General features: G+C 48.1%; 1 protein-coding gene across 1 annotated transcript in view; it reads right to left on the bottom strand.

Annotated features, from left to right (window-relative positions):
* The window catches only part of LOC110504413 (janus kinase and microtubule-interacting protein 1), a 63,122-nt gene that overhangs the window by 19,549 nt on the left and 18,573 nt on the right, over positions 1 to 25,000 (bottom strand). The window contains exons 2-7 of the mRNA XM_036969804.1: positions 11,364 to 11,672; positions 10,345 to 10,677; positions 9,838 to 9,999; positions 7,740 to 7,943; positions 6,707 to 6,823; positions 738 to 884 (exon numbers count right to left, since the gene is read on the bottom strand). Coding sequence (XP_036825699.1) covers positions 738 to 884; positions 6,707 to 6,823; positions 7,740 to 7,943; positions 9,838 to 9,999; positions 10,345 to 10,677; positions 11,364 to 11,519 — 1,119 coding nt within the window. The 5' untranslated portion in view covers positions 11,520 to 11,672. The remainder of the gene's footprint in view (positions 1 to 737; positions 885 to 6,706; positions 6,824 to 7,739; positions 7,944 to 9,837; positions 10,000 to 10,344; positions 10,678 to 11,363; positions 11,673 to 25,000) is intronic.

Here is a 25,000-nt window from a genome sequence, read left to right as displayed (position 1 = left end):
ATTAATTTTCCCTTTTCTACTTTATCTATTTGCACATTATTACAACACTGTATATAGACATATGACATTTGAAATGTCTATTTTACAACTTGTGAGTGTAATGTTTACTTTAATGTTTATTTCACTTTGGTTTATTCATTTCACCATGCCAATAAAGACCCTTGAATTGAATTATGAGAGAGAGAGAGAATTTCCTTAACCGTGACTCATAACTTTCAATTGTGCAGTGAGGCTTTGTAATCAAGGAGAAATGTAAATACTGATTGACACAGATACTGAATGGCACAGATACTGAATGGCACAGATACTGAATGGCACAGATACTGAATGGCACAGATTGAAGGAGATACCGATCGGCGCAGATACCGATCGGCGCAGATACCGATCGGCGCAGATACTGAATGACACAGATACTGAATGGCACAGATTGAAGGAGATACCGATCGGCGCAGATACCGATCGGCGCAGATACCGATCGACAGAGATACTGAATGGCGCAGATACCGATCGACAGAGATACTGCTTAACATCTCTTGTAGGGCTCTTGCCCTTTCCTTAGATGACCTCCATTTCACATGTTCCCTACAATGTGGTTCCTCTTAATCCAGTCATAAACATCAAAGCATAGCCCATACTTTTGTTACACTTATCAACATCCTCCCTTAGTCATGAAGGAGATGAGATAAGGAAAGGAGAAAAGCAAAGTAGACCAAAAAGGTTATGTCTGGTTCCCTCACCATCTCTGCATTCTCTCTGCTGAGGTTCTTGAGTTTCTCCTCCATGCGCTGCAGAGTCTGAAGGAGATCATTGTTCTTCTTCGACATCCTCATATATTTATCTAAGAGTGGCTTCATCTGACTCTCTGACTCACGCACCCGCTTTAACTGACAGATGAAGGGAGAGATGGAAGGAGAGCGCGAGAGAGATGGAAGGAGAGCGCGAGAGAGATGGAAGGAGAGCGCGAGAGAGATGGAAGGAGAGAGCGAGAGAGATGGAAGGAGAGAGCGAGAGAGATGGAAGGAGAGAGCGAGAGAGATGGAAGGAGAGAGCGAGAGAGATGGAAGGAGAGAGCGAGAGAGATGGAAGGAGAGAGCGAGAGAGATGGAAGGAGAGAGAGAGAGATGGAAGGAGAGAGCGAGAGAGATGGAAGGAGAGAGCGAGAGAGATGGAAGGAGAGAGCGAGAGAGATGGAAGGAGAGAGCGAGAGAGATGGAAGGAGAGCGCGAGAGAGATGGAAGGAGAGCGCGAGAGAGATGGAAGGAGAGAGAGATAGAAGGAGAGAGCAAGAGAGATGGAAGGAGAGAGCAAGAGAGATGGAAGGAGAGAGCAAGAGAGATGGAAGGAGAGAGCGAGAGAGATGGAAGGAGAGAGCGAGAGAGATGGAAGGAGAGAGCGAGAGAGATGGAAGGAGAGAGCGAGAGAGATGGAAGGAGAGAGCGAGAGAGATGGAAGGAGAGAGCGAGAGAGATGGAAGGAGAGAGCGAGAGAGATGGAAGGAGAGAGCGAGAGAGATGGAAGGAGAGAGCGAGAGAGATGGAAGGAGAGAGCGAGAGAGATGGAAGGAGAGAGCGAGAGAGATGGAAGGAGAGAGCGAGAGAGATGGAAGGAGAGCGCGAGAGAGATGGAAGGAGAGAGCGAGAGAGATGGAAGGAGAGCGCGAGAGAGATGGAAGGAGAGCGCGAGAGAGATGGAAGGAGAGAGCGAGAGAGATGGAAGGAGAGAGAGATAGAAGGAGAGAGCAAGAGAGATGGAAGGAGAGAGCGAGAGAGATGGAAGGAGAGAGCGAGAGAGATGGAAGGAGAGAGCAAGAGAGATGGAAGGAGAGAGCGAGAGAGATGGAAGGAGAGAGCGAGAGAGATGGAAGGAGAGAGCGAGAGAGATGGAAGGAGAGAGCGAGAGAGATGGAAGGAGAGAGCAAGAGAGATGGAAGGAGAGAGCAAGAGAGATGGAAGGAGAGAGCGAGAGAGATGGAAGGAGAGAGCGAGAGAGATGGAAGGAGAGAGCGAGAGAGATGGAAGGAGAGAGCGAGAGAGATGGAAGGAGAGAGCGAGAGAGATGGAAGGAGAGAGCGAGAGAGATGGAAGGAGAGAGCGAGAGAGATGGAAGGAGAGAGCGAGAGAGATGGAAGGAGATAGCGAGAGAGATGGAAGGAGAGAGAGATGGAAGGAGAGAGCGAGAGAGATGGAAGGAGAGAGCGAGAGAGATGGAAGGAGAGAGCGAGAGAGATGGAAGGAGAGAGAGATGGAAGGAGAGAGCAAGAGAGATGGAAGGAGAGAGCGAGAGAGATGGAAGGAGAGAGCGAGAGAGATGGAAGGAGAGAGCGAGAGAGATGGAAGGAGAGAGCGAGAGAGATGGAAGGAGAGAGCGAGAGAGATGGAAGGAGAGAGCGAGAGAGATGGAAGGAGAGAGCGAGAGAGATGGAAGGAGAGAGCGAGAGAGATGGAAGGAGAGAGCGAGAGAGATGGAAGGAGAGAGCGATAGAGATGGAAGGAGAGAGAGATGGAAGGAGAGAGCAAGAGAGATGGAAGGAGAGAGAGATGGAAGGAGAGAGCAAGAGAGATGGAAGGAGAGAGCGAGAGAGATGGAAGGAGAGAGCGAGAGAGATGGAAGGAGAGAGCGAGAGAGATGGAAGGAGAGAGCGAGAGAGATGGAAGGAGAGAGCGAGAGAGATGGAAGGAGAGAGCGAGAGAGATGGAAGGAGAGAGAGATGGAAGGAGAGCGCGAGAGAGATGGAAGGAGAGAGCGAGAGAGATGGAAGGAGAGAGCGAGAGAGATGGAAGGAGAGAGCGAGAGAGATGGAAGGAGAGAGCGAGAGAGATGGAAGGAGAGAGCGAGAGAGATGGAAGGAGAGAGCGAGAGAGATGGAAGGAGAGCGAGAGAGAGATGGAAGGAGAGAGAGATGGAAGGAGAGAGCGAGAGAGATGGAAGGAGAGAGAGATGGAAGGAGAGAGAGATGGAAGGAGAGAGCGAGAGAGATGGAAGGAGAGAGCGAGAGAGATGGAAGGAGAGAGCGAGAGAGATGGAAGGAGAGAGAGAGAGAGATGGAAGGAGAGAGAGATGGAAGGAGAGAGCGCGAGAGAGATGGAAGGAGAGAGCGAGAGAGATGGAAGGAGAGAGAGAGAGAGATGGAAGGAGAGAGAGATGGAAGGAGAGAGCGAGAGAGATGGAAGGAGAGAGAGATGGAAGGAGAGAGAGATGGAAGGAGAGAGCGAGAGAGATGGAAGGAGAGAGAGATGGAAGGAGAGAGCGAGAGAGATGGAAGGAGAGAGAGAGAGAGATGGAAGGAGAGAGAGATGGAAGGAGAGAGCGAGAGAGATGGAAGGAGAGAGAGATGGAAGGAGAGAGCGAGAGAGATGGAAGGAGAGAGCGAGAGAGATGGAAGGAGAGAGCGAGAGAGATGGAAGGAGAGAGCGAGAGAGATGGAAGGAGAGAGCGATAGAGATGGAAGGAGAGAGAGATGGAAGGAGAGAGAGATGGAAGGAGAGAGCAAGAGAGATGGAAGGAGAGAGCGAGAGAGATGGAAGGAGAGAGAGATGGAAGGAGAGAGCGAGAGAGATGGAAGGAGAGAGCGAGAGAGATGGAAGGAGAGAGCAAGAGAGATGGAAGGAGAGAGCGAGAGAGATGGAAGGAGAGAGCGAGAGAGATGGAAGGAGAGAGCGAGAGAGATGGAAGGAGAGAGCGAGAGAGATGGAAGGAGAGAGCGAGAGAGATGGAAGGAGAGAGCGAGAGAGATGGAAGGAGAGAGCGAGAGAGATGGAAGGAGAGAGCGAGAGACATGGAAGGAGAGAGAGAGAGAGATGGAAGGAGAGAGAGATGGAAGGAGAGAGCGAGAGAGATGGAAGGAGAGAGAGATGGAAGGAGAGAGAGATGGAAGGAGAGAGCGAGAGAGATGGAAGGAGAGAGCGAGAGAGATGGAAGGAGAGAGCGAGAGAGATGGAAGGAGAGAGAGAGAGAGATGGAAGGAGAGAGAGATGGAAGGAGAGAGCGAGAGAGATGGAAGGAGAGAGCGAGAGAGATGGAAGGAGAGCGCGAGAGAGATGGAAGGAGAGAGCGAGAGAGATGGAAGGAGAGAGCGAGAGAGATGGAAGGAGAGAGAGAGAGAGATGGAAGGAGAGAGAGATGGAAGGAGAGAGCGAGAGAGATGGAAGGAGAGAGAGATGGAAGGAGAGAGAGATGGAAGGAGAGAGCGAGAGAGATGGAAGGAGAGAGAGATGGAAGGAGAGAGCGAGAGAGATGGAAGGAGAGAGAGAGAGAGATGGAAGGAGAGAGAGATGGAAGGAGAGAGCGAGAGAGATGGAAGGAGAGAGAGATGGAAGGAGAGAGAGATGGAAGGAGAGAGCGAGAGAGATGGAAGGAGAGAGCGAGAGAGATGGAAGGAGAGCGCGAGAGAGATGGAAGGAGAGAGCGAGAGAGATGGAAGGAGAGAGAGATGGAAGGAGAGAGCGAGAGAGATGGAAGGAGAGAGCGAGAGAGATGGAAGGAGAGAGAGATGGAAGGAGAGAGCGAGAGAGATGGAAGGAGAGAGCGAGAGAGATGGAAGGAGAGAGCGAGAGAGATGGAAGGAGAGAGAGAGAGAGATGGAAGGAGAGAGAGATGGAAGGAGAGAGCGAGAGAGATGGAAGGAGAGAGAGATGGAAGGAGAGAGAGAGATGGAAGGAGAGAGCGAGAGAGATGGAAGGAGAGAGCGATGGAAGGAGAGAGCGAGAGAGATGGAAGGAGAGAGAGATGGAAGGAGAGAGCGAGAGAGATGAAGGAGAGAGCGAGAGAGATGGAAGGAGAGAGAGATGGAAGGAGAGAGCGAGAGAGATGGAAGGAGAGAGCGAGAGAGATGGAAGGAGAGAGAGATGGAAGGAGAGAGAGATGGAAGGAGAGAGAGATGGAAGGAGAGAGAGATGGAAGGAGATAGCGATGGAAGGAGATAGCGAGAGAGATGGAAGGAGAGAGCGAGAGAGATGGAAGGAGAGAGCGAGAGAGATGGAAGGAGAGAGAGATGGAAGGAGAGAGAGATGGAAGGAGATAGCGAGAGAGATGGAAGGAGAGAGCGAGAGAGATGGAAGGAGATAGCGAGAGAGATGGAAGGAGAGAGAGATGGAAGGAGAGAGAGATGGAAGGAGAGAGAGATGGAAGGAGATAGCGATGGAAGGAGATAGCGAGAGAGATGGAAGGAGAGAGCGAGAGAGATGGAAGGAGAGAGCGAGAGAGATGGAAGGAGAGAGCGAGAGAGATGGAAGGAGATAGCGAGAGAGATGGTAGGAGAGAGAGATGGAAGGAGAGAGAGATGGAAGGAGAGAGCGAGAGAGATGGAAGGAGAGAGCGAGAGAGATGGAAGGAGAGAGCGAGAGAGATGGAAGGAGAGAGCGAGAGAGATGGAAGGAGAGAGAGATGGAAGGAGAGAGCGAGAGAGATGGAAGGAGAGAGAGATGGAAGGAGAGAGAGATGGAAGGAGAGAGCGAGAGAGATGGAAGGAGAGAGCGAGAGAGATGGAAGGAGAGAGCGAGAGAGATGGAAGGAGAGAGAGAGAGAGATGGAAGGAGAGAGAGATGGAAGGAGAGAGCGAGAGAGATGGAAGGAGAGAGAGATGGAAGGAGAGAGAGAGAGATGGAAGGAGAGAGCGAGAGAGATGGAAGGAGAGAGAGATGGAAGGAGAGAGAGATGGAAGGAGAGAGCGAGAGAGATGGAAGGAGAGAGCGAGAGAGATGGAAGGAGATAGCGAGAGAGATGGAAGGAGAGAGAGATGGAAGGAGAGAGAGATGGAAGGAGAGAGAGATGGAAGGAGATAGCGAGAGAGATGGAAGGAGAGAGCGAGAGAGATGGAAGGAGAGAGCGAGAGAGATGGAAGGAGAGAGCGAGAGAGATGGAAGGAGATAGCGAGAGAGATGGAAGGAGAGAGAGATGGAAGGAGAGAGAGATGGAAGGAGAGAGAGATGGAAGGAGAGAGATGGAAGGAGAGAGCGAGAGAGATGGAAGGAGAGAGCGAGAGAGATGGAAGGAGAGAGCGAGAGAGATGGAAGGAGAGAGAGATGGAAGGAGAGAGAGAGAGAGATTGAAGGAGAGAGAGATGGAAGGAGAGAGAGATGGAAGGAGAGAGAGATGGAAGGAGAGAGCGAGAGAGATGGAAGGAGAGAGAGATGGAAGGAGAGAGAGAGAGAGATGGAAGGAGAGAGAGATGGAAGGAGAGAGAGATGGAAGGAGAGAGCGAGAGAGATGGAAGGAGAGAGCGAGAGAGATGGAAGGAGAGAGAGATGGAAGGAGAGAGAGATGGAAGGAGAGAGCGAGAGAGATGGAAGGAGAGAGAGATGGAAGGAGAGAGAGAGAGAGATGGAAGGAGAGAGAGATGGAAGGAGAGAGAGATGGAAGGAGAGAGAGATGGAAGGAGAGAGCGAGAGAGATGGAAGGAGAGAGAGATGGAAGGAGAGAGAGATGGAAGGAGAGAGAGATGGAAGGAGAGAGAGATGGAAGGAGAGAGAGATGGAAGGAGAGATGGAAGGAGAGATGGAAGGAGAGATGGAAGGAGAGATGGAAGGAGAGAGAGATGGAAGGAGAGAGAGATGGAAGGAGAGAGAGAGAGAGAGAGATGGAAGGAGAAAGAGAAAAAGTTATTTTCACATACCTGCATATTTCCACAACATCCCTTAAATGTTCCCATAATGTCCCTACAATGTTCTGTTATCCACCAAGTTATTTTCTGCAGGTGTGTGTTACTCACCAGTTCATTCCTCTCATCTGCCAGCAGGGTGTTTCTGTCCTCCAGCTTCCTGGTAACAGAGTGGAGCTCAGCTATCTTCAGCTGGGACCTCCTCGCATCCCGAATATCTTCCACATCCTGAGAGAGTGAGAGAGAGAGAGAGCGAGGGGGGGTAGAGAGAGCGAGGGGTGGTAGAGAGCGATGGGGGGGTAGAGAGAGCGAGGGGGGAGAGAGAACAAGAGGGGGTAGAGAGAGCGAGGGAGGAGGAGAGATATATATATATATAGAGAGAGAGAGCGAGAGAGAGAACGTGGGGGAGAGAGAGAGAGAGAAATGGAGGATATATATATAGATATAGAGAGAGAGAGAGAGAGAGAGAGAGAGAGAGAGAGAGAGAGAGAGAGAGAGAGAGAGAGAGAGAGAGAGAGAGAGAGAGAGAGAGAGAGAGAGAGAGAGAGAGAAAGAGAAATGGAGGAGATAATCATGCATAAAGACAGTGTGTGAATAAGTTGACCACCAGGTGTTTTGGAAAATGCCATGCCGGTCAAATGTGTGTGTGTACAAGTGTACCTTTAAAAATAATGTTTTATTTAACAGGTAAATTTATTTATTTAACCAGGTAAAACCCATTGAGGTTAAAAAAACTATTTTGCGAGGGAGACCTGGCAAAGAAGGCAAAACAGGGAAATAGTAGCGTGTCCATAAAACAATACAGAAAAATACAGAATACACAAAAGACAAAGTGTCGCAAGTTAAAGATACAATTGAAGATAAGAAACAACTTCAGATGTCACAAACAGTGTTGTCAATCAGAGTCAGGCAAAGACACTAACTCCCCTCACTTTAAAATCTTCTGAAGCATGTAATCAAGATGAAGGGGCATTATGGGAAAAATATTTTTCCCCATCTCAATTCTAGCCTTAGGAACAGACTGTGAACGAAGACTATATTGAGTGACTGATCTGTGTGTGTGTGTGTGTGTGTGTGTGTAAGCGTGCTTGTGTTTGTGAGTAATTGCATGCGTGTGTGTGTATTTTCATGGGGCTGCCCTCACCTGGTTGTTGAGGTAGTCAGAGGTGTCCCCCAGGGCCACCTCTCTCTTGGGGCTGCTGTGATGCCTCTCTGCCTCCCTGACATGACCCAGCTGCTCATCCAGAGCCTCCTTCTGCAGCTGGAGCTTCTGGGCATAACCAGCCTGCACCCCCAGCTCCCTCTCCAACGCTGACACCACACGGTCCTTCCCCTTCAGCTCATCCATCTAGTGAGAGGACAGATAGGAGAGAGACAAATATAGTGAGGAGAGATGGGAGGATGGAGAGAAGAGAGAGAGAGACAAATATAGTGAGGAGAGATGGGAGGGTGGAGAAAAGGAGCGAGAGAGAGACAAATATAGTGAGGAGAGATGGGAGGATGGAGAGAAGAGAGAGACAAATATAGTGAGGAGAGATGGGAGGGTGGAGAAAAGGAGCGAGAGAGAGACAAATATATTGAGGAGAGATGGGAGGATGAAGAGAAGGAGAGAGACAGACAAATATAGTGAGGAGAGATGGGAGGATGGAGAGAAGAAGAGAGACAAATATAGTGAGGAGAGATGGGAGGATGAAGAGAAGGAGAGAGAGACAAATATAGTGAGGAGAGATGGGAGGATGAAGAGAAGGAGAGAGAGAGAGACAAATATATTGAGGAGAGATGGGAGGATGAAGAGAAGGAGAGAGAGAGAGAAATATAGTGAGGAGAGATGGGAGGATGAAGAGAAGGAGAGAGAGACAAATATAGTGAGGAGAGATGGGAGGATGAAGAGAAGGAGAGAGAGAGAGACAAATATAGTGAGGAGAGATGGGAGGATGAAGAGAAGGAGAGAGAGACAAATATAGTGAGGAGAGATGGGAGGATGAAGAGAAGGAGAGAGAGAGAGACAAATATAGTGAGGAGAGATGGGATGAAGAAGAGAATGAGAGAGAGACAAATATAGTGAGGAGAGATGGGAGGATGAAGAGAAGGAGAGAGAGAGACAAATATAGTGAGGAGAGATGGAGGATGGAGAGAAGAGAGAGAGAGACAAATATAGTGAGGAGAGATGGGAGGGTGGAGAGAAGAGACAAATATAGTGAGGAGAGATGGGATGAAGAAGAGAATGAGAGAGAGACAAATATAGTGAGGAGAGATGGGAGGATGAAGAGAAGGAGAGAGAGACAAATATAGTGAGGAGAGATGGGAGGGTGGAGAGAAGAAGGAGAGACAGTGTGACAGTGAGAGTGAGACAGAGAGAAAAGGTAACATCTTCACTCTGGAACTCTTTAGCCTCATCTCCAGCTGTTCTCCCTCTCATTCTCCAAACCATTACTCTCCTCCTTCCAAACCAGCTCATTATTCTCCAACCCATTACTCTCCTCCTTCCAAACCAGCTCATTATTCTCCAACCCATTGCTCTCGTCCTTCCAAACCAGCTCATTATTCTCCAACCCATTGCTCTCCTCCTTCCAAACCAGCTCATTATTCTCCAACTACAGACTAAGGCTCCAACAAATTATACGACACCAACATTGTTGAGAGAAATTCATTCATGAACCTTAGTTCACACTCCCCCCGTTCTTCTCTCAGCCTGTCCTCATCTCACTCCCTTCTCTCATCCCTCTATCTTCCTTTACCTCTTCCCATCCCCCTTTCGGTTTCCTTGTGAAATATTATAGCCGTGGCTGTAAACTTTTACAGCTGCAGAGATCTCTTTAATGGCCCTGTTTTTCCACTGTTCTTCTGTGCTGTAGTTAATCAGTCTCTCTGTTATCTGGGTCTCTGTTAAATACAACTGGAGATCAACATAGTGCAATTCAAGCTCTCCGTCAGATTACTACAATAAGTTAAAGATGAACTTCAGTAGAAGTGCATACGCGGAACGGAATGAGAGAACGAGATCTATTGTTAGAGAGTGGTTCCCATTTCAGTTAGCTGTGGTTAATGATTTATATGGTTTATGGTCCTAATTTGGATTGAAGTTCGGTTCACTTTCAGGTCACTCACCAGACCAGACACTCCAGTCTCACACATGGACTTTGTGTGATGTGGGTTAGGATCGATCAGGAGTTATGATTTGTGGCCGGGGTTACGGTTTGCAGACAGGCACGTGGTGTGTGATCACGTTACGGTCGACTCACCACCCGGCGGATGTCTCTCTCGCAGTCTCTCTTGATGCGATTGATCTCATCCTGGTGCTGCTGGTAGGCTGTTCGGAGGTCGGCTGCTTTGGCCTTGTCTGCCTGCAGCGTGTTAGACAGAGCCTCCTCAACCTGCTTCCGTGCTGTCTCCTGCTTCAGGACCTGGGGGGAGCACACACACAGCTAGCATGTGTAGCGTTACACTTTCCATCTAGTATACACTTCAAGTATACGCCCCCTGAAGCAATTAAGATGATTGGGGACATAGTAATGTCACATGACTTTTAGAAACAAAGAAGATGCTCTGAACAACAACTTTCAAGTCCAGACTAAACACAGGCTTGAAGCTTCTTATTCTGAAAACAAGGCCTGTGAGGGGAGTCTAGCTGGTAGTAGAAGGAATTAACAGTAGCATGACCCGCACCAGGCTAGGATTCTGATTGGCCATGGGGAGAAAAAAAAATCCAATGCAGGTTGGATTCAAATTGAGGCCCCAGGCCAGCCTACCTCCTGCTGTAGTCTGAGTCTCTCCCCATCGAAGGACCTCCTGGCCTCCTCCCGGGCCTCCCCTAGCAGGGCACTCTTCAGCTTGTCCGCAGCCCCGTCCCTCAGTGCGTGGACCAGCCCCTGCAGCCGGTGCACTTCCCCGTCGCGGATCTTAATGGTACGCGCCAGCTCCAACTCGTGTTGACGTGCCAACGCCTCGCGGGCGGCGGCCAGCTCGCGGAGCTTCTCCTCGTGCAGTTTGGCGCGGAGGTCGGTGAGGACAACCGTGTGTTTGTGTTGTTCTAGTTCCCTGGCTTGCCTCTGCTCCTGGAGACGCTCTCTCAGCTTAGAGACCTACCCAGGGGAGGAGAGGGGAGGGAGGGATAGAATAGAGGGGAGGGAGAGGAGCGTGGGATAGAGGAGAGGGGGGAGAGGAGGGAGAGGAGGGTGGGATAGAGGAGAGGGAGGGAGAGGAGGGTGGGATAGAGGAGAGGGGAGGGAGGGACAGAGGAGAGGGAGGGAATGGAGGGTGGAACAGAGGAGAGGGGAGGGAGAGGAGGGTGGGATAGAGGAGAGGGGGAGAGGAGGGAGAGGAGGGTGGGATAGAGGAGAGAGGGAGAGGAGGGTGGGACAGAGGAGAGGGAGGGGAGGGAGAGGAGGGTGGGACAGAGGAGAGGGAGTGAGAGGAGGGTGGGATAGAGGAGAGAGGGAGAGGAGGGTGGGACAGAGGAGAGGGAGGGAGAGGAGGGTGGGATAGAGGAGAGGGGGAGAGGAGGGTGGGATAGAGGAGAGGGAGGGAGAGGAGGGTGGGACAGAGGAGAGGGAGCGAGAGGAGGGTGGGATAGAGGATAGGGGAGGAGCGAGACAAACGGGAGGAAGAGGAGGAGAGAAAGAGTGACGTTTGTAAGGGAATAGGAAAAAGAGAGATAATGATTCTTAATAGTATCATTAACAGTAGATCACAAAAGACCAACAGATAATGATATCATTATCAACATCATCAATTGCATCCTTATCATCATCAGAGGGGAGGGGCATACCTTGCCCTTCTCCTGCTGCATTTCTATCTGGAGGTCCATCAGCTTGTTCCGAAACTCCTCACTGGCTGTCTGCGCAAAGTCACCCATGACCTCAGTCCTCTCCTTCCCGCGCGTCTTCTTGGGATGCGGGGCTGAGGTGTGCGTGGTCGATGACATTGTGCTCCGTCCGCCCAATTAGAGGGTTCGGCTCAGAGTGGATGAGGAAGTGGAAGAGAGGAGAGTCAGGCGCTGCTCTTCCTCCCCACACAGCCTTCCCTATGTACCTTCATCATCCTCATCTACATCATTGGCTGGAGATCCCTGTCTGTCCTGCAGACAGGAAAAAAGAGAGCGGGAAAGCGAGCGAAAGAGAGAGCATCATAATTATTATCATCATCATCATTATTCACAGAAATTACTACATTTATTCAAAATTTTAACTTATTAAACCCAGAAGAAAAACTACAAATACTCATGGGAGAAGGAGCAATGTATTTAAATATGTATTTTCCTGCCATAGCCTGAGGGACACTGAATAATAACATCTGCATAGTAAACAGTAACTTACTTATTATTACTATTATTGTTATTACTATTATTATTGTTGTTTATCATTCCAAATAGTAGTGGTATGGGTGGTAATGGTAATGATAACAGTGTAGTGGTGGTGGTGGTAGTAGTAGTGGTATGGGTGGTAATGGTAATGATAACAGTGTAGTGGTGGTAGTAGTAGTGGTATGGGTGGTAATGGTAATGATAGCAGTTTAGTGATGGTGGTGGTAGTAGTAGTAGTAGTGGTAATGGTAATGATAGCAGTTTAGTGATGGTGGTGGTAGTAGTAGTAGTGGTAATGGTAATGATAGCAGTTTAGTGATGGTGGTGGTAGTGGTAGTAGTGGTAATGGTAGAAGTGTAGTGATGGTGGTGGTAGTAGTATGGGTGGTAATGGTAATGATAGAAGTGTAGTGGTGGTAGTAGTAGTGGTATGGGTGGTAATGGTAATGATAGCAGTTTAGTGATTGTGGTGGTAGTAGTAGTGGTATGGGTGGTAATGGTAATGATAGCAGTTTAGTGATGGTGGTAGTAGTAGTAGTGGTATGGGTGGTAATGGTAATGATAGAAGTGTAGTGATGGTGGTGGTAGTAGTAGTGGTATGGGTGGTAATGGTAATGATAGAAGTGTAGTGATGGTGGTGGTAGTAGTAGTGATATGGGTGGTAATGGTAATGATAGAAGTGTAGTGATGGTGGTGGTAGTAGTAGTGGTATGGGTGGTAATGGTAATGATAGAAGTGTAGTGGTGGTAGTAGTAGTGGTATGGGTGGTAATGGTAATGATAGAAGTGTAGTGGTGGTAGTAGTAGTGGTATGGGTGGTAATGGTAATGATAGAAGTGTAGTGATGGTGGTGGTAGTAGTAGTGGTATGGGTGGTAATGGTAATGATAACAGTTTAGTGGTGGTAGTAGTAGTGGTATGGGTGGTAATGGTAATGATAACAGTTTAGTGATTGTGGTGGTAGTAGTAGTGGTATGGGTGGTAATTGTAATGATAACAGTTTAGTGATGGTGGTGGTAGTAGTAGTGGTATGGGTGGTAATGGTAATGATAGAAGTGTAGTGATGGTGGTGGTAGTAGTAGTGGTATGGGTGGTAATGGTAATGATAACAGTTTAGTGATGGTGGTGGTAGTAGTAGTGGTATGGGTGGTAATGGTAATGATAGCAGTTTAGTGATGGTGGTGGTAGTGGTAGTAGTGGTAATGGTAATGATAGAAGTGTAGTGATGGTGGTGGTAGTAGTAGTGGTATGGGTGGTAATGGTAATGATAGAAGTGTAGTGATGGTGGTGGTAGTAGTAGTGGTATGGGTGGTAATGGTAATGATAGAAGTGTAGTGATGGTGGTGGTAGTAGTAGTGGTATGGGTGGTAATGGTAATGATAACAGTTTAGTGATTGTGGTGGTAGTAGTAGTGGTAATGATGACAATCTACTATTGACTGTTATCATTTTATTGTTATTATTTTTGTATTTAATTTTGTATTATTTACTGCCATTTTATATTATTATTAGGTATTGTTTATAATTTTATTGCAATGTATATTGTATACATTGTTGCTTTAGCAATATTGACAATGTTTTTCATACCAATAAAGCAGCTTGAATTTGAATTTGAGAGAGAGAGAGGACCAACAGGTGAGTAACAGCACTGAGTATGTTTACATGCACACTAATAATTCAATATTAAATTGATTATGGCAGTAGGCCGAGTACAGCAATAGTCATGTAAACACTTTATTCTGCCTATCTTAAATCGGCGTGAGGTCAAAATTGAAGTAAGCACACACCAATTAAAACACCTGGTTTCCTAAACAATATTTTATAATTGTTAGGACATGTAAACAGGCTGAATCAGAGTTCCAGCTGTGTATTTGATCTGCACATGTGGCAACACCAGTAGTACAATCTTCCCCCTTCAGCGCGAGTGAAGTAAGTTCTGAAAAACTGAAAGTCGGCATTTCAGAAATTGTTTTCGCATACAAACTTCACGTCTGAACTCAGAATCAAATAGGTTTCCCCAAAATAACATGGTCGCTGTGGTAGAGTGTTTATTCTGATTGGTGATTTAAATCCCATCAGGAAGCCCGATGTCAGATGTGTCCCTGGAAACAGGATTATTAGGAAAATGATTCTTCTTGCAAAGCATGTAAACGTTTTAAACTATTATATTAATCTGACAATCCACAGTCATCATATTATTGAGTGCATTTAACCATACTCATTGTTACATTTCATTACTACATCAAGTGAAGGCCTCAGGTATGAGAGCCAACAAGCATTGTGTGAAAATAAAATCATAGCGTAGCACAGTGGAGCCTGAGGAAAATATAGAAAATAGTTTGAGAAGTAGAAACACACAGACACGTTTGTTTGTTGTTTCTCTGTAATAGTACTAGCCACCTAGCAATTTTATTGTCACGCCCTGACCTGAGATATCTGTTTTCTTTATAATTTGGTTAGGTCAGGGTGCGACTAGGGTGGTTACGCTAGTTTTTGTTTTGTCTAGGGGTTTTGTATTGTCTAGGGTTTTTGTATGTATTGGGTTTTGTAGGTCTAGGTGATTTGTATGTTTATGGTGGCCTGATATGGTTCCCAATCAGAGGCAGCTGTTTATCGTTGTCTCTGATTGGGGATCATTTAAGTAGCCATTTCCATTTGGTGTTTGTGGGTTCTTGTCTATGTGTAGTTGCCTGTCAGCACTCATTTGTATAGCTTTGTACGTGTCATTTAGTTATTTTGGTTAGTTTGTTCAGTGTTCATTTTTAATATAATGAAGAATGTACACATACCACGCTGCACCTTGGTCCGATTCATATAACGAACGTGATATTTATAAAGTTGTCTTTAGCTAGCCCAGATAGGTTCCCAATGTCCCAACCTCATAATTAGCTACCAAGAAGCAATTTCTAATCAAGTTAGAGTAGCTAGCTTGTTCTAACTATCTTAGCAGACATTCCTGCTGGCAAGGTTGGTAGACTTTAGAAAAGCAAGCAATTAGTAAATGTACTGAATTAGACACACATTCCTGTCAATCTTTTACCCAGATTTTAGCATATTTAGTTTCTTAAAAAAATAACCACCAGTCAGGATACAGACAGCACAAGAGACATGCTTAGATATGCAGAAAAATATATCTTTTTACATAGAATTAAGCATAATGATAATGGAACTAGATTGCAGGAAAAAGCTGTTTCAGTTGTTTGAAAAATTCTAAATTCTCCAACTTCAGGAAAAGGGTCCTAGCATTGCATCGAACCATCCCCCAGCCATCCTCACGTACATTGTGCCCCCCCCCCCACACACACACACACACTCACAAAACACAAACACACCTCCAATTCAAATCAAATCAAATGTTATTGATCACATACACATGGTTAGCAGATGTTATTGATCACATACACATGGTTAGCAGATGTTATTGTGAGTGTAGCAAAATGCTTGTGCTTCTAGATCTAATAGTGTAGCAGTATCTAACAGGTAATATCTAACAATTCCACAACAAAACCTAATACGCACAATCTAGTAAAGGAATGGGATAGGAATATATAAGTATAAAATATATGGATGAGCATTGACAGAGCGGCTAAGATGCAATAGATAGTATAGAATAGATAGTGTAGTATACAGTATACACTACATACATATATGTAAACATTCTTAAAGTGGCATTATTAAAATGACTAGTCTTCCATTTATTAAAGTAGTCAATGATGTCAAGTCTGTCGGTAGGCAGCCTCTCTGTGCTAGTGATGGCTGTTTAACAAACACACACACTTTCAAACACCCACAGAGAGCACACTGGAAAATCTCCGGCCATTCATCATAATCCAATTCCTCTCCCTGGGATCCTCTAGAGACTCCATTGTGCATGAAAATCTGTTTGGCCAGGACAGTCTGGATGTGGGGCTACTACAGGCAAGAGAACCCTCTACTAACAGCCAAGAGAACCCTATACTACTACAGCCAAGAGAACCCTACACCCAAGAAAACACTCTACCGCTACAGCCAAGAGAACCCTCTACCGCTACAGCCAAGAGAACCCTCTACCGCTACAGCCAAGAGAACCCTCTACCGCTACAGCCAAGAGAACCTTCTACAGCTACAGCCAAGAGAACCCTACAGCCAAGAGAACCCTCTACTATTACAGCCAAGAAAACCCTACAGCCAAGAGAACCCTCTACTACTACACCCAAGAGAACCCTACACCCAAGAGAACCCTCCACTACTACAGCCAAGAGAACCCTACAGCCAAGAGAAACGTCTACTACTACAGCCAAGAGAAACGTCTACTACTACAGCCAAGAGAACCCTCTACTGCTACAGCCAAGAGAAACGTCTATTACTACAGCGGAGAGAAACGTCTACTACTACAGCCAAGAGAACCATCTACTACTACAGCCAAGAGAAACGTCTACTACTACAGCCAAGAGAAACGTCTACTACTACAGCCAAGAGAAACGTCTACTACTACAGCCAAGAGAAACGTCTACTACTACAGCCAAGAGAAATGTCTACTACTACAGCCAAGAGAACCCTCTACTACTACAGCCAAGAGAAACGTCTACTACTACAGCCAAGAGAAACGTCTACTACTACAGCCAAGAGAAATGTCTACTACTACAGCCAAGAGAAATGTCTACTACTACAGCCAAGAGAAACGTCTACTACTACAGCCAAGAGAAACGTCTACTACTACAGCCAAGAGAAACGTCTACTACTACAGCCAAGAGAAACGTCTACTACTACAGCGGAGAGAAACGTCTACTACTACATCCAAGAGAAACGTCTACTACTACAGCCAAGAGAAACGTCTATTACTACAGCGGAGAGAAACGTCTACTACTACAGCCAAGAGAACCCTCTACTACTACATCCAAGGGAAATGTCTACTACTACAGCCAAGAGAAACGTCTATTACTACAGCGGAGAGAAACGTCTACTACTACAGCCAAGAGAAACGTCTACTACTACAGCCAAGAGAAACGTCTACTACTACATCCAAGAGAAATGTCTACTACTACAGCCAAGAGAAACGTCTACTACTACAGGCAAGAGAAACGTCTACTACTACAGCCAAGAGAAATGTCTACTACTACAGCCAAGAGAAACGTCTACTACTACAGCCAAGAGAAACGTCTACTACTACAGCCAAGAGAAACGTCTACTACTACAGCCAAGAGAAACGTCTATTACTACAGCCAAGAGAAACGTCTACTACTACAGCCAAGAGAAACGTCTACTACTACAGCCAAGAGAAACGTCTACTACTACAGCCAAGAGAAACGTCTATTACTACAGCCAAGAGAAACGTCTATTACTACAGCGGAGAGAAACGTCTACTACTACAGCCAAGAGAAACCTCTACTAATACAGCAAAGAGAAGAAACCCTCAAGAAAGCCTACAGCCAAGAGAAACCTCTACTAATACAGCCAAGAGAAACCCTACAGCCAAGAGAAACCCTACAGCCAAGAGAAAGCCTACAGCCAAGAGAAACCTCTACTAATACAGCCAAGAGAAACCCTACAGCCAAGAGAAACCTCCACTACTACAGCCAAGACAAACCCTACAGCCAAGACAAACCCTACTAATACAGCAAAGAGAAGAAACCCTCAAGAAAGCCTACAGCCAAGAGAAACCTCTACTAATACAGCCAAGAGAAACCCTACAGCCAAGAGAAACCCTACAGCCAAGAGAAAGCCTACAGCCAAGAGAAACCTCTACTAATACAGCAAAGAGAAACCCTACAGCCAAGAGAACCCTCCACTACTACAGCCAAGAGAAACCCTACAGCCAAGAGAAAGCCTACAGCCAAGAGAAACCCTACAGCCAAGAGAAACCTCTACTAATACAGCCAAGAGAACCCTACAGCCAAGAAGAACCCTACAGCCAAGAGAAACCCTACGGCCAAGAGAAACCCTACAACCAAGAGAAACCCTACAGAAACCCTACAACCAAGAGAAACCTCTACTAATACAGCAAAGAGAAACCCTAGAGCCAAGAGAAACCCTACAGCCAAGAAAAACCTCTACTAATACAGCCAAGAGAAACCTCTACTAATACAGCCAAGAGAAACCTCTACTAATACAGCCAAGAGAAACCCTACAGCCAAGAGAAACCCTACAGAAACCCTACAGCCAAGAGAAACCCTACAGCCAAGAGAAACCCTACAGCCAAGAGAAACCCTACAGCCAAGAGAAACCCTACAGCCAAGAGAAACCTCTACTAATACAGCATAGAGAACCCCTACAGCCAAGAGAAGCCCTACAGTCAAGAGAAACCCTACAGCCAAGAGAAACCCTACAGCCAAGAGAAACCTCTACTAATACAGCAAAGAGAAACCCTACAGCCAAGAGACATCTCTACTAATACAGCAAATAGAAACCCTACAGCCAAGATACATCTCTACTAATAGAGCAAAGAGGAACCCTACGGCCAAGAGAAACCCTACAATCAAGAGAAACCTCTACTAATACAGCAAAGAGAAACCCTACAGCCAAGAGAAGCCCTACAATCAAGAGAAACCTCTACTAATACAGCAAAGAGAAACCCTACAGCCAAGATAAACCCTACAGAAACCCTACAATCAAGAGAAACCTCCACTACTACAGCAAAGAGAAACCCTACAGCAAAGAGAAACCCTACAGCCAAGAGAAAGCCTACAGCCAAGAGAAAGCCTAAAGCCAAGAGAAACCTCCACTACTACAGCCAAGAGAAACCCTACAGCCAAGAGAAAGCCTACAGCCAAGAGAAACCTCTACTAATACAGCCAAGAGAAACCCTACAGCCAAGAGAATGCCTAAAGCCAAGAGAAACCTCCACTACTACAGCCAAGAGAAACCCTACCGCCAAGAGAAAGCCTACAGCCAAGAGAAACCTCTACTAATACAGCAAAGAGAAACCCTACAGCCAAGAGAAACCCTACAGCCAAGAGAAACCTCTACTAATACAGCCAAGAGAAACCCTACAGCCAAGAGAAACCCTACAGAAACCCTACAGCCAAGAGAAACCCTACAGCCAAGAGAAACCCTACAGAAACCCTACAGCCAAGAGAAACCCTACAGCCAAGAGAAACCTCTACTAATACAGCAAAGAGAAACCCTACAGCCAAGAGAAACCTCTACTAATACAGCAAAGAGAAACCCTACAGCCAAGAGAACCCTCCACTACTACAGCCAAGAGAAGCCTACAGCCAAGAGAACCCTACAGCCAAGAGAAACCCTACAGCCAAGAGAAACCCTACAGAAACCCTACAGCCAAGAGAAGCCCTACAGCCAAGAGAAACCGTACAGCCAAGAGAAACCGTACAGTCAAGAGAAACCTAATCTGAAAACAAGACTCCCTAAATTTTATCAGCATATCGATTGCACAACCAGGGGTGGAAAGACCTTGGATCATTGTTACTCTAACTTCCGCAACGCATATAAGGCCCTGCCCCGCCCCCCTTTCGGAAAAGCTGACCACGACTCCATTTTGTTGATCCCTGCCTACAGACAGAAACTAAAACAAGAGGCTCCCACGCTGAGGTCTGTCCAACGCTGGTCCGACCAAGCTGACTCCACACTCCAAGACTGCTTCCATCACGTGGACTGGGACATGTTTCGTATTGCGTCAGACAACAACATTGACGAATACGCTGATTCGGTGTGCGAGTTCATTAGAACGTGCGTTGAAGATGTCGTTCCCATAGCAACGATTAAAACATTCCCTAACCAGAAACCGTGGATTGATGGCAGCATTCGCATGAAACTGAAAGCGCGAACCACTGCTTTTAATCAGGGCAAGGTGTCTTGTAACATGACCGAATACAAACAGTGCAGCTATTCCCTCCGCAAGGCTATCAAACAAGCTAAGCGTCAGTACAGAGACAAAGTAGAATCTCAATTCAACGGCTCAGACACAAGAGGCATGTGGCAGGGTCTACAGTCAATTACGGACTACAGGAAGAAATCCAGCCCAGTCACGGACCAGGATGTCCTGCTCCCAGGCAGACTAAATAACTTTTTTACCCGCTTTGAGGACAATACAGTGCCACTGACACGGCCTGCAACGAAAACATGCGGTCTCTTCTTCACTGCAGCCGAGGTGAGTAAGACATTTAAACGTGTTAACCCTCGCAAGGCTGCAGGCCCAGACGGCATCCCCAGCCGCACCCTCAGAGCATGCGCAGACCAGCTGGCCGGTGCGTTTACGGACATATTCAATCAATCCCTATACCAGTCTGCTGTTCCCACATGCTTCAAGAGGGCCACCATTGTTCCTGTTCCCAAGAAAGCTAAGGTAACTGAGCTAAACGACTACCGCCCCGTAGCACTCACTTCCGTCATCATGAAGTGCTTTGAGAGACTAGTCAAGGACCATATTACCTCCACCCTACCTGACACCCTAGACCCACTCCAATTTGCTTACCGCCCAAATAGGTCCACAGACGATGCAATCTCAACCACACTGCACACTGCCCTAACCCATCTGGACAAGAGGAATACCTATGTGAGAATGCTGTTCATTGACTACAGCTCAGCATTAAACACCATAGTACCCTCCAAGCTCGTCATCAAGCTCGAGACCCTGGGTCTCGACCCCGCCCTGTGCAACTGGGTACTGGACTTCCTGACGGGCCGCCCCCAGGTGGTGAGGGTAGGCAACAACATCTCCTCCCCGCTGATCCTCAACACTGGGGCCCCACAAGGGTGCGTTCTGAGCCCTCTCCTGTACTCCCTGTTCACCCACGACTGCGTGGCCACGCACGCCTCCAACTCAATCATCAAGTTTGCGGACGACACAACAGTGGTAGGCTTGATTACCAACAACGACGAGACGGCCTACAGGGAGGAGGTGAGGGCCCTCGGAGTGTGGTGTCAGGAAAATAACCTCACACTCAACGTCAACAAAACTAAGGAGATGATTGTGGACTTCAGGAAACAGCAGAGGGAACACCCCCCTATCCACATCGATGGAACAGTAGTGGAGAGGGTAGCAAGTTTTAAGTTCCTCGGCATACACATCACAGACAAACTGAATTGGTCCACTCACACAGACAGCATTGTGAAGAAGGCGCAGCAGCGCCTCTTCAACCTCAGGAGGCTGAAGAAATTCGGCTTGTCACCAAAAGCACTCACAAACTTCTACAGATGCACAATCGAGAGCATCCTGGCGGGCTGTATCACCGCCTGGTACGGCAACTGCTCCGCCCACAACAGTAAGGCTCTCCAGAGGGTAGTGAGGTCTGCACAACGCATCACCGGGGGCAAACTACCTGCCCTCCAGGACACCTACACCACCCAATGTCACAGGAAGGCCATAAAGATCATCAAGGACAACAACCACCTGAGCCACTGCCTGTTCACCCCGCTATCATCCAGAAGGCGAGGTCAGTACAGGTGCATCAAAGCTGGGACCGAAAGACTGAAAAACAGCTTCTATCTCAAGGCCATCAGACTGTTAAACAGCCACCACTAACATTGAGTGGCTGCTGCCAACACACTGACTCAACTCCAGCCACTTTAATAATGGGAATTGATGGGAATTGATGTAAAATATATCACTAGCCACTTTAAGCAATGCTACTTAATATAATGTTTACATACCCTACATTATTCATCTCATATGCATACGTATATACTGTACTCTATATCATCGACTGTATCCTTATGTAATACATGTATCACTAGCCACTTTAACTATGCCACTTTGTTTACATACTCATCTCATATGTATATACTGTACTCGATACCATCTACTGTATCTTGACTATGCTGCTCTGTACCATCACTCATTCATATATCCTTATGTACATATTCTTTATCCCCTCACACTGTGTATAGGACAGTAGTTTTGGAATTGTTAGTTAGATTACTTGTTGGTTATTACTGCATTGTCGGAACTAGAAGCACAAGCATTTCGCTACACTCGCATTAACATCTGCTAACCATGTGTATGTGACAAATAAAATTTGATTTGATTTGAAACCCCTACAGCCAAGAGAAACCTCTACTAATACAGCCAAGAGAAACCTCTACTAATACAGCCAAGAGAAACCTCTACTAATACAGCCAAGAGAAACCTCTACTAATACAGCCAAGAGAAACCTCTACTAATACAGCCAAGAGAAACCTCTACTAATACAGCAAAGATAAACCTCTACTAATACAGCAAAGAGAAACCCTACAGCCAAGAGAAACCCTACAGCCAAGAGAAACCTCTACTAATACAGCAAAGAGAAACCCTACAGCCAAGAGAAACCCTACAGCCAAGAGAAACCCTACAGCCAAGAGAAACCTCTACTAATACAGCCAAGAGAAACCTCTACTAATACAGCAAAGAGGCACCCTACAGCCAAGAGAAACCTCTACTAATACAGCAAAGAGGCACCCTACAGCCAAGAGAACCCTACAGCCAAGAGAAACCTCTACTAATACAGCCAAGAGAAAGCCTACAGCCAAGAGAAACCTCTACTAATACAGCAAATAGAAACCTCTACTAATACAGCAAAGAGAAACCCTACAGCCAAGAGAAACCCTACAGCCAAGAGAAACCTCTACTAATACAGCAAAGAGAAACCCTACAGCCAAGAGAAACCCTACAGCCAAGAGAAACCCTACAGCCAAGAGAAACCTCTACTAATACAGCCAAGAGAAACCTCTACTAATACAGCCAAGAGAAAGCCTACAGCCAAGAGAAACCTCTACTAATACAGCAAAGATAAACCCTACAGCCAAGAGAACCCTCCACTACTACAGCCAAGAGAAGCCTACAGCCAAGAGAACCCTCTACAGCCAGGAGAACCTTCTACTACTTCAGCCAAGAGAACCCTCTACTACTACAACAGCCAAGAGAGCCCTAAAGCCAGGTGAACCAAACTGCCAGGAGAACCCTCTACAACCAAGAGAATCTTACAGCCAAGAGAACCCTCTACTACCACAGGCAAGAGAAGCCGAGAGAGCCCTACTGCCGAGAGAGCCCTACAGCCAAGAGAGAGCCCTACAGCCAAGAGGACACCACAGCCAAGAGGACACCACAGCCAAGAGGACACCACAGCCAAGAGAACCTTGCAGCCAAGAGAACCCTGCTGCCAAGAAAGAGCCCTATAGCCAAGAGAACCCTGCAGCCAAGAGAGAGCCCTACGGCCAAGAGAGAGCCCTACGGCAAAGAGAGAACTCTACGGCCAAGAGAACTCTACGGCCAAGAGAGCCCTACGGCCAAGAGAGCCCTACGGCCAAGAGAGCCCTACGGCCAAGAAAGCCACATGACCTAGACCCCTACAGCCAAGAGAGAGCCCTACAGCAAAGAGAGAGCCCTACAGCAAAGAGAGAGCCCTACAGCAAAAGAGAGAGCCCTACAGCAAAAGAGAGAGCCCTACAGCAAAGAGAGAGCCCTACAGCAAAGAGAGAGCCCTACAGCAAAGAGAGAGCCCTACAGCAAAGAGAGAGCCCTACAGCAAAGAGAGAGCCCTACAGCAAGAGAGAGCCCTATAGCCAAGAGAGAGCACTACAGACAAGAGAGACCCTACAGACAAGAGAGACCCTACAGACAAGAGAGACCCTACAGACAAGAGAGACCCTACAGATAAGAGAGACCCTACAGCCAGGAGAACCCTACAGCCAGGAGAACCCTCTATTATTGGACTGTCTGGGACAACCACAAATGAATCAGTCTCTCCTCTCCCCGAAGCCCTCTTCTGCTATCAGAGGGAGTAACATTCACTTCCGACCCCTGCTAGCCTGTCCCTTGTCCTTATCTCAAACCTCCCACCCTTCTGCCGGTCCTCCCCTGATCCCGCCCCACTCTACTCCTCTCTCCTGGCCCCACTCTACTCCGCTCTCCTGGCCCCACTCTACTCCGCTCTCCTGGCCCCACTCTACTCCGCTCTCCTGGCCCCACTCTACTCCGCTCTCCTGGCCCCACTCTACTCCTCTCTCCTGGCCCCACTCTACTCCTCTCTCCTGGCCCCACTCTACTCCTCTCTCCTGGCCCCACTCTACTCCGCTCTCCTGGCCCCACTCTACTCCGCTCTCCTGGCCCCACTCTACTCCGCTCTCCTGGCCCCACTCTACTCCGCTCTCCTGGCCCCACTCTACTCCGCTCTCCTGGCCCCACTCTACTCCTCTCTCCTGGCCCCACTCTACTCCTCTCTCCTGGCCCCACTCTACTCCTCTCTCCTGGCCCCACTCTACTCCTCTCTCCTGGCCCCACTCTACTCCTCTCTCCTGGCCCCACTCTACTCCTCTCTCCTGGCCCCACTCTACTCCGCTCTCCTGGCCCCACTCTACTCCGCTCTCCTGGCCCCACTCTACTCCGCTCTCCTGGCCCCACTCTACTCCGCTCTCCTGGCCCCACTCTACTCCTCTCTCCTGGCCCCACTCTACTCCTCTCTCCTGGCCCCACTCTACTCCTCTCTCCTGGCCCCACTCTACTCCGCTCTCCTGGCCCCACTCTACTCCGCTCTCCTGGCCCCACTCTACTCCGCTCTCCTGGCCCCACTCTACTCCTCTCTCCTGGCCCCACTCTACTCCTCTCTCCTGGCCCCACTCTACTCCTCTCTCCTGGCCCCACTCTACTCCGCTCTCCTGGCCCCACTCTACTCCTCTCTCCTGGCCCCACTCTACTCCTCTCTCCTGGCCCCACTCTACTCCTCTCTCCTGGCCCCACTCTACTCCTCTCTCCTGGCCCCACTCTACTCCTCTCTCCTGGCCCCACTCTACTCCTCTCTCCTGGCCCCACTCTACTCCTCTCTCCTGGCCCCACTCTACTCCTCTCTCCTGGCCCCACTCTACTCCGCTCTCCTGGCCCCACTCTACTCCTCTCTCCTGGCCCCACTCTACTCCTCTCTCCTGGCCCCACTCTACTCCTCTCTCCTGGCCCCACTCTACTCCTCTCTCCTGGCCCCACTCTACTCCTCTCTCCTGGCCCCACTCTACTCCGCTCTCCTGGCCCCACTCTACTCCTCTCTCCTGGCCCCACTCTACTCCTCTCTCCTGGCCCCACTCTACTCCTCTCTCCTGGCCCCACTCTACTCCGCTCTCCTGGCCCCACTCTACTCCTCTCTCCTGGCCCCACTCTACTCCTCTCTCCTGGCCCCACTCTACTCCTCTCTCCTGGCCCCACTC

This window comes from Oncorhynchus mykiss, chromosome 31, assembly GCF_013265735.2.
Source record: "Oncorhynchus mykiss isolate Arlee chromosome 31, USDA_OmykA_1.1, whole genome shotgun sequence".
Taxonomy (NCBI): Eukaryota; Metazoa; Chordata; class Actinopteri; order Salmoniformes; family Salmonidae; genus Oncorhynchus; species Oncorhynchus mykiss.
Note: the sequence above shows the minus strand (reverse complement) of the source record. Positions and strands in the feature narration are given on the sequence as shown.